This window comes from Lactuca serriola, chromosome 3 (assembly GCF_051521515.1).
Source record: "Lactuca serriola cultivar US96UC23 chromosome 3, Lser_US96UC23_V15, whole genome shotgun sequence".
NCBI lineage: Eukaryota > Viridiplantae > Streptophyta > Magnoliopsida > Asterales > Asteraceae > Lactuca > Lactuca serriola.
This window is the reverse complement of record NC_136410.1, coordinates 102,978,375-102,988,170: the sequence shown is the minus strand read 5'-3', so window position 1 is coordinate 102,988,170 and position 9,796 is coordinate 102,978,375. Positions and strand designations below refer to the sequence as shown.

Sequence of the window (9,796 nt, the reverse complement as noted above, 5' to 3'; positions counted from 1 at the left end):
TGGGGATAAGGTCTTACGGCTGTAAACTCTATAAAGAGTTTACTCTTGAAGAGTAAACTCCCTATCTAGGCCATACACACCCTTAGATGTTACCCGGGACACTCCTAACACTTGACCAAAGTGTTTCCCGCATTTTAGGATGCGTATACGTGTTTAATTAGTATTATATTTTCTAATTGTATGTAGACATATGTCATCATATGTTAATAGGTCACTAAGTGTGTTCAAGTCTTTACTTGACACCGAGCACCCAACCGACACTTTCGTTCGATCCGCTTACAACAGGTGAGTTCATACCCCTGAATTAACCTTTTAAATGTTTTTACATGCTTTTATGGAGGGAATACAAGTTAAAACATGCCAGTTATCATATCAATCACATGTGATTGATAACCCGCATGCACAAGGATTTATTACATTGTCAGCTGTTTTACCAAGTATGATACTATAAATGGTTTTCCAAAACGTCTTTACTCGTTCAAATCTTTTCTCAAATTGTCTCTCGCGCTGTATGTTTTACTTCAAATTCAGTTACAGCAGTATTTTAAACAAAGGTTTTCTTTACTTATATTGTTTTATCAAAGTTATAATCAAAACTTGTTTATGAAAGATTTTCAAGGGTTTCTAAAGGTTTTCAAACTTATTTTACAAAAGAATACCAAGTCATGATTTTCTTAAGTGTAAAGGTTTTCCAAAGTTTTCTCCCATGTTTTTATACTCCTACTTCGTTAGATACTACTGCTTCGTTATGCTTCTACTTAGTTAATGCTCCTGCTTAGTTAAATGCTACTACTTTGTTAACGCTTCTACTTCGTTAAATGGTTCTACTTAGTTAAATGTATGTTGGTGCTTGTATAGTTATATAAATAATGTTTAAAGGACTTAGGAATGCTAGTTCGCCCTATTTCCTTTTCCTCGTTTGGATGTGGTCTGGTGGGATCGGATATCCGTCCGAAGGTCGTTTAATCATTAATTATATATTATGTATACATGTATAGACATATAGGTTTACATCGGCCAGTTCCTTTCCCTTGGGTAGCAAGGGCGTCCTCCTACTCGTCACTCATAGATCAGGGACACTAGTAACTATTATAGGAATAGTTAGGAAGCTCTATTCACTCCTTCTCGTACATGAATTTCAAAAGAGTCAGTTCAGTTGTGAGTCTCTATCATTAGTCCAGCACTTACATCAGAATTCACTTTACGAGATGCATCTTCAAGACACGGATCTCCCCGTCGTCGAGTTGGTAACCAGAGTCTCCTGTAAGGAGAGCGGGCATTGTGTATATAGATCTATACTGGACTGACACCCCCGCACCCTGACTGCTAGCTACAGTCCACGGCCTACCAAGCCAAGGGGTGACAAATGTCAAATTTACACCGACGCTTGCAGGGCGTCAAGTACTCTAGTGTCGAACAGTATGGTTACGAGTATCTCCATGTTTACCTTATAATTCATGGCCTTAAGGTAATGATAATTAGCACTGAATGTTGGAAACACACTCTTAGAATTTCTCTTTGTTTTAGACCTTGTTAGCTGTATCTTTCATTTGATACTGTCTGGGGTCTGTGTTTCTTTGTTTTAGACCTTGCTAGCTGTATCTTTCATTTGATACTGTCTGGGGTCTGTGTTTCTTTGTTTTAGACCTTGTTAGTTGTATATTTCATTTGATACTGTCTGGGGTCTGTGTTTCTTTGTTTTAGACCTTGCTAGCCGTATCGTACATTTGATACCGTCTGGGGTCTGTGTCTCCTTTTGTTAGACTGAGCCAGGCGTGTCATTCATTCGATACTCTCCTGGAGTCTATGAATTCTTTTGCCTTAGTCAGCGGTATTTTACTGCTGAGGCATATGTTATTTTTCCTATTGTTTATCCTCCTACTTACTTTAAAATCAAATACCGTATTTTGGTAATGATAGTATTTCAGGGAAAATTACTCTTTAAAACATAACTCTGTCGAGTCTTGGTAGAAGATTGCTTTTATTTAGAAAATATAGGATTTTCTGGAAAGGACTCTAATACACCATTGATGCTAAACTACTACTTTTATAAAGTTATTTTGAATAAAATGCTTACTTACACAAATGACACTAAATACTTATGAACTCACCAGCATTTATAAAAATGCTGATACTCGCTTTCAAAATAACTTGTATTCTCAAGTCAGCAATAGACAGGTACATCCCAGGAGCTTTTGGTGAAGACAGTTTAGTACCAAGCTGCACCTATATTATTACTTGTATTACTGTAATGTCTCTATGAAATGTAACTTATGTAAAACTATTAATATTAATGCAATGGTTGTTGTACTTTGATTACTATACTACATATGTTGTGATACTTGACATGACGTCATCCACCCCAGAACGTTTCCGTCGTTCCGGTTTTGGGGTGTGACAAAAAGATAACCTATGGAGTCATTATACATCCCTGTTTTGTTGATGATTCTGAGACGTGATCATCCTAAGGGGGAGATAATAGGGGTCCATCCACGTTTATTTCTAAATATCAACCTTTCGGTTATAATATTCAAAAATCAACCTAATTTAGCTGAACGCAATCCATAAAATCGGCCATCAATCTTCAAAAATCAAAAAGTAAGTAGTGAGAAATTAGGAACCTAATCTTTTCCAAATTTGAATCTGATACCCTATGCATTCTATTGAATTCATATATACCTCCAAACACCCCTTATTATTGATTACAAATTCATCTGCAACGAAGGTAATCGACATCAATTTCTTGAGTTTTTCATTATATCAAGGTTAGTTCTATCAAAACATTGTATCTTTTTTAACTTGCGTCTACTTCATGTACAATACTCAAAGCATTAATTCAAGAGCAGCTTCAGAGAAGGTACCAAAAATTGCATGTAATTTTGTTTTGGTAGAAGACATGTTGTGTAACGAAATTCTAGGTTGGTGCTTATAAGGTATGTTATTCTCCAAAATCTATTTCTATTTTGTTTTTTTTTTATCATTTTAGAGAATGAAGACGATGGTGTAAGTGAAGATGAAACAACAGTGATAGGGTTTTGGAGTGGGTTGATTTGGTTGATATAGGAACATAAGTCGTAGGCATGAGCCACGAGACGCACACCATGTGTTTGATAAGAATCCCCAACCAAAGTGCTTTTCAAATGGACAAGTTCAACTGATCGATAATTTGAAAGTCTTTTATGTATCTACTAAAATTGTTATCCTTTCCCAACTATGCCCTTCAGGTATATTATATTACTATTTTTCCTAACTATTTCAATTATATTTTACTCTAACTGTTTGACAAGAGTTTAATTATTATCATTTTTTTCATTTCTGATGATTCTCATTTGTAATAAATAAAGCACATATGCTTTGTCTTTAGCATCTTAACATTATTGTACCTTTCATCAGCTTAATACTAGAGTTTTTTAAATATATGAAGTTGAAAATAGCATGGTATGGGTGTATCACATATTTGGATGGTAAAACTGAAAAACATTTTGACTGAATTACGTAAATAGTTTGCTCTGTTGCAAGTTAAAAGGATCGTGCATATAGAAACCTGGTTACTTTATTACGATTTCATTCTTTTTAAGCATGTTACCTAAGTAAGAAACAAGCAAGTTCCAATAGTGATTGTTCTGTTAGCATTTTCTTTAACTGATTATTATGTTGTTCATTCGTTATAATAGTGTCTTTTGCAAAGAACATGAGCGATTTGACATTTGTTGATTAGTAAATGTTATTCGTATATGCATTTCAGACCATCACTCTACATGAGATGGTTATAGAATAGTGGTTATCTGTACTAACATCTGCTTAAATTTGCAGCCTCCATCTATTGAAATACAAAGAGAGATTCAATTTTGTAAACCGGGCGTATGTTTAACTCTCTTTAGTCTTTACTTCCATGTTGCAAGAAATAACAACCTACTTTCACTCATTTGTCTAATATAGAAAGAAATACATATAAAATTGCATTTTAGAATGAATTTTGTCGAAGAAAGATTGGTGTTTTTAGTATATGTTTACAAGGCTTCGAATATATATATGCAAAAAATTGCATTTTACAATGAAATTTTAACCATTTACATATGTTTTTGTTAGTACATATGCACAACTCTGGATTTTATGAAACTACATTGCTATTTTTTTTTGCATATGTTTACAAGTTTTTTGTACATTTTCCTTTTTTTATCTGGAAACTACAATTGCAACGAAATATGTCAACCTTCTCTTTAGATTCTTGATTTTGGATAGTAAACATAATGTATACATTTTCAAAATTTATACTATCTAATGTATTGTTCTTCTCTGCCTTAATTATAGGGATGAAATCTATCAGCATTTCCCCAAACAGGTGATCCTTGAGCATTTACAGACATTTCTTTTTGAAAGGAAATTAAGAAAAAATTTACCACTTAAAGATGCAAACAGAATTATACACTTTGGCTATTTCCATTAAAAAAACATTATTTTCTTTTGTTTGGTAAAATGAAAGGGATTCATAAATGACCCAATTTATATAGAAACTTTTAAAATATCATTTTCTGTTTTGATTATTGTTTGCATTTCCTTCTTTAGATTCTCAAATTTTCTGACTTTCCTCCACTTTGTTTGTTAGTTTTTCTTAATATTTACAAATTCCAAATATAGGAAAAATTACTCATTGGAAGAATTTGTTTTCCTTTCTTTATAGATTAATAATAATGCAGTAAAATTGTCATATTGTTCGATTAATGGTAGTGTAATAAGTTGTGTGTTGGAACATGAATTTAAATTTTAGTTGGTGGCTTTTTTTGGGGTTTATATCATGCATATGACATGTAATGATCCTGCAATAAAGTGTTGATGTTATTTAATGTTATATAATTTGTGTTGATGTGAATGAAAAGAAAAATGATTTGGTTTGTTATATAATTTGTGTTGATATGAATGAAAAGAAAAATGATTTCCTCGGTAAAAAATAATATCTACCATTATGCATTATTGTTTTTGGACAAGACCCTTTATATAGACAATATCAACCTGATAAATGGATCGCCTTTATGTTTTCATGCTTGATGTATTTCTTTATTTGATCTGAAATTTTCACTTTTATGAAATCTTTTATGGGCTTGGTAAAGATTGCTGTAGCCAATCAACCACTTACTTATCTCTTTTCTAATTTCATTAAAACAAAAACCGATCATTAGTTTAAGAAGTATATATGTCATGACCATGACTTAAGAGGTTAGGTTGGAATGTTTGTAAAGCTATTTTCATAATCAATTTAACATTACATTATACAATATTATTATTTTTTCATTAGCTAAACAAATAAAAATTGTCTAATATATCTTGAAAAATAATTTCATATACTTATTTGAATAATAAAAGTTTAATTTTACATAAACAAAAAAACATAACTTTATTAATTAATAATTTATATAAAATAAATGATTAACAATTATGACTTTTTATGATAAAAAATTAATTATTTTTATATCCATGGTTCCCACGGGTTATAACCTAGTATATATATATATATATATATATATATATATATATATATATATATATATATATATATATATATATATATATATATATATATATATATATATATATATATATATATATATATATATATACACCATGCACGTACTGTGTTAAAAGGAGACAATTTACAAATTTGGAATCATTTACTATTTTTTTTTTTTTGGTGGTTTGAAAAATTGTGTACTCCAGTTGTATGGGCATACAAAATTAAGATGTAAAAAAAAAAAGATATGAATAGGTTATAACATAAAACTAAGAAAGCAAGCAACAAGTCATATAAAGGGCATGTTGCCTGAAATAACAGTGAATAGTAAAGTTACTATGCGATGATCATACGATACGTTGTTTCCAAAATCATATCATATCATATAGCTAATATAATAAACGGGTGGGGGTGGGGGTGGGGGTGGGTATTACTGCTTACTCTTTGCATTTTCGATTGATTTGTTGGATGTAAACTAGAAGCATGGAACTGAAATTAAGGAAGACCAAAGTTGCAGAGGAAACAAGATTCGCAGCACCTCTTGCGTCAAATGAGGCATCCTGTGACAGAGGTAGGGTGACACCAAGCTCAGAGACCTTTTTGTGTGATTCAGCATAGTCTTTCAAGAATACATCTTCATCCTGTACATATATATATGCCCACTAATACTAATTAAACAACCTAACCTTCCTTATTATTATAAACTCTTAATTTACAGGATATTATATATATATATATATATATATATATATATATATATATATATATATATATATATATATATATATATATATATATATATATTATATGAGACTTAGTTATGATACCTTACCTTAGCATAAAGCTCAACATAGGTACGAAAGTTTGGGTCATCAAGTAAGGCTTTACCAGTTGCATGTTTGAGCGATCCATCAGAATCAGAATCTCCCTTTAGAAGCTCCCTGATTCATTCATTCATCATTACACGATAAGAATAATGTCAACTGATGATCAAAAAACAACACAAAATATGAATTTTAATTTTATACAAAAAGATCCATCTTAATTTTTTACTTACACGAAATAAGAGTTGTCAAACTTCAACGGTTTTTCACCAAATCCAGATCTTTCGGGATGTGCATTCACCTGCAGATCAATTGATCAAACGGATTGTATTATAATTTTTATTTTCAGACTTTTCTTTCTGGAAAACATTAATGGGGTTATTTTCAACCTAATGGTTTCGTATTTCTTTTGCAAAAATGGGGTTGTGAATGTGAGTGATGACCCCACAAAGTAACAAACCGTTATGTATATTTACAGAAAAGACCCCTTCAAAGTTTTCATTTTAGTCCTTTTACTTATATAATATATCATATTGATATAGCTTTAACACAATTATATGTTTAAAAAGAACTCATTAATACCTTCTTATCGATATCAATATTGAATAAAACTACAACTAAAAAATAAATTTAAATTTTATATATGTGAATCATCGAAAATTAGTCGTTTGGATCAATGATATCATGTGATAAACTTCTAATATAAACTACAATTTATCTTAACAAATATCCAATTCTAAAATATATTTTAAAATTTAAAAAAAAAACGGCTAAATTTGAGTTTCCATGATATTTGGATTCATATAAAAACTTTATCTTTAACTGTAGTTTATGCTTTTTACCAAACAAATATATGTATTAATCTTTTAAATATGTTTTACTAACATTCAATATATATAATGATTTGAAGATAAGGAATAGATTTTAATAAATAAACAATGCCCCTATTTTTACCAAAAGACTCAATTTTTGATGTTAATAGGTGTCGAACTTGATGGAAGAAAAAAAAGGTAAGGAAGGAAAACCGACCAATTTGTGAGTAGCAGAAAGTGTAACTATATCCTTGTCAGATAAGCCCTTCCCATAGAACACATCCCTGAGATGTGATGGATCTACAGATTAATTACACGTAAATTTAGAATTCCATTTTCATATGCATGTTTTAATCCAATTAATTAATACCATGAACACAAACCGACCTTCTTTGGCATCAGGAAAAAGTCCTTCATTAGGCGACTCTTTTGAATCCTGATTTAGAGAAAAACATGGAGAATAAGCAAGTATACAGTGGAGAAGTTATAATATAAGAAACTGCTTTATTAATTAATTTACTAAAATGTTAATTTATTATACCTTCCTTCCAGCTGCGTAGTCAATAGTGGGGCCTCCTATCAATTCAATAGCAACAACTCCAGCAAGCTGAACAACATTCCATCATATATTTTTTTTTAAAAAGGTGAATTTTAAGTGAAACAAGGATCTTGTTAGAATGCAGAATGAACAGAAAGTTGCAAGGATAACAATAAGCATAGGTTATTGGATTTACAAATTTCCCATTTGCTACAAATTTATCCAAATACCATAAGTGTAAGAATGTAACCACTAAATTAATTGAAGCTATTAGCATGTAATGTAATTAAGCAGATATTTAAACAAGTAAATAATCACCTGATAGAGATCAGCGTATGTAACTCTTGGATGTTTGGCCTTCACTTCTTCTGTTTTTAATCAATCAACACAAAGTTTATTAGGAACACTATAAAAAGGCATTGGACAAATCCCATTGTGAAGAGGGACAAATAAAGATTAAGACATGGCAACTCACCACAGAGATCAATTGCAGTTTTCAAACCAGTGTTTTCTCCATGAATGTAGTTCCTGATTGCTCCATTTGGGCCTCCTTTCTTTGTATTAGCATCATAAGTCCATGCATCATGCAATCTGGCCCAACAAAGTGACAGTTTTCAGGAAGATTAGAACACACAAATTCACATCATTAACAGTTCAAATCAATATGCTATATATTATGATTGATCATAAATCATCTCTGATGACAATGTAAAACACCATAACTAAATCGTATAATGTTAAGAGTTCTAATTAAGGTGCTCTCTTCAAAATATATATATATATATATATATATATATATCTTCATCACTTCTAACAATCAAATGTTTCATTAGTGTTATGTCTGTCCATTGTTTCCTATCTGTGTCCTGAATTCAACTTGTTTAGTTTCTCTGTAATAAGAAAGGCCTAATTCCTTCTATTTTCCTTCTTTTTTCCTTGTTTAACTTAGACCAGCAAACTCTCAAATAAGTTTTGTTTTAGCACAAACAAATGGTGGTAGTAAAATATATACAAGCATGACTAACAAAGTAACAATCCAATTGTATATGTAAAATAATATAATAAAATTTGCTGAAAACGACAACATAGCGAATTGACCTTTTGTGTGTGAGAAAGAATTAGGTCATAATTATAAGCAAATAGAATTTGTGTGTTGTACAACATCAATACGATGATATGCCTAAACATTTATAATCGATATAGTTTCATTTTACCGGATAAACAATAGAAGAGCGAACTCATTTCCATATGAGAACTTGAAAGCAATGTTGATCTTAAGAAGCGTTTAATAACTTTTGCTTTGGTTAAGTTGCTTTAACGAGCTTGTGCATAACCGATCTCGGAAACACAAGTCAATCATCCAGCAAAGATAACGATTCAACTAGATCGATCGATCAATAAGTCAAAAATAGTATCTAGACTTCGTAACATCAAGTTATAAATCAAATAACTATACAGAGATCATCATCGATGTGTAGGTGGTTATAAATTCATACGATCCAGCAAGGAAAAGAAATAACGTACGCTAACGAAAGCATGATAGGAGCACATTTTTTGATGAAGATGAGAGCACGAAGATCTCGACGCGCATTTTCTATCTCCTTCGAGTACTTTTCAGCCAATACAGGAGCTCTTGCCGCCATCAATGTTTTGATCATCTTGTCTCCCCTGCAAAAAAAACTAAAACGTATCAAATCACTCAATAAATCCATATGCTATCATAAATCGAATCAAACCAAGCCTGACATCGCACATAACTAAGTTTTCCAGTTTTTTGTATTTCTAATGCTCTAAAATCACTTCAAAATGTATGAAAATTGACATAAAGTAATCGAGATAATCATTGATTTGATACGAGAGATAGAAAGAGAGACAACCAGAGGAATGTTTCAGAGAGAACCATAGCAAGGATCGAGTATGAGAGGAGAAGAAGAGAATAAATGGAGGGAAGTTTATGATAAATAACCAGCCAGATGCTTGGAAACAGAAAATTGTACAAATTTGAATACGCTGTGTTCTACTAATGATATCACCCCCTGAAATTAGTATTTTCTGGCTTGGAAACAAAATATGTTACATCCAAGTAACATATTTTATGGAAACTTGATTGTTTGGA

General features: G+C 31.2%; 1 protein-coding gene across 1 annotated transcript; it reads right to left on the bottom strand.

The window, feature by feature from the left end:
• Positions 1–5,831: 5,831 nt before the first annotated feature.
• Positions 5,832–9,323, bottom strand: LOC145095576 (putative L-ascorbate peroxidase 4, peroxisomal). Its single transcript, XM_079033426.1, has 9 exons — positions 9,205–9,323; positions 8,156–8,271; positions 7,999–8,048; positions 7,684–7,749; positions 7,530–7,578; positions 7,360–7,442; positions 6,564–6,631; positions 6,339–6,447; positions 5,832–6,147 (listed from the first exon to the last, which is right to left on the bottom strand). The coding sequence occupies exons 1-9, from the start codon at positions 9,321–9,323 to the stop codon at positions 5,944–5,946; spliced, it is 864 nt and encodes a 287-aa protein (XP_078889552.1). The 3' UTR covers positions 5,832–5,943.
• Between the last annotated feature and the right edge of the window lie 473 nt (positions 9,324–9,796).

Coding starts and splice junctions, on each gene's coding strand:
- LOC145095576 (XM_079033426.1), bottom strand. CDS start 9,323: ATGGCGGCAAGAGCTCCTGTATTGGCTGAAAAGTACTCGAAGGAGATA. Junction 8,049..8,155: donor AACTGCAATTGATCTCTGTG/GTGAGTTGCCAT, acceptor GATTAAAAACAG/AAGAAGTGAAGGCCAAACAT. Junction 7,443..7,529: donor TTTTCCTGATGCCAAAGAAG/GTCGGTTTGTGT, acceptor ATTAATCTGTAG/ATCCATCACATCTCAGGGAT.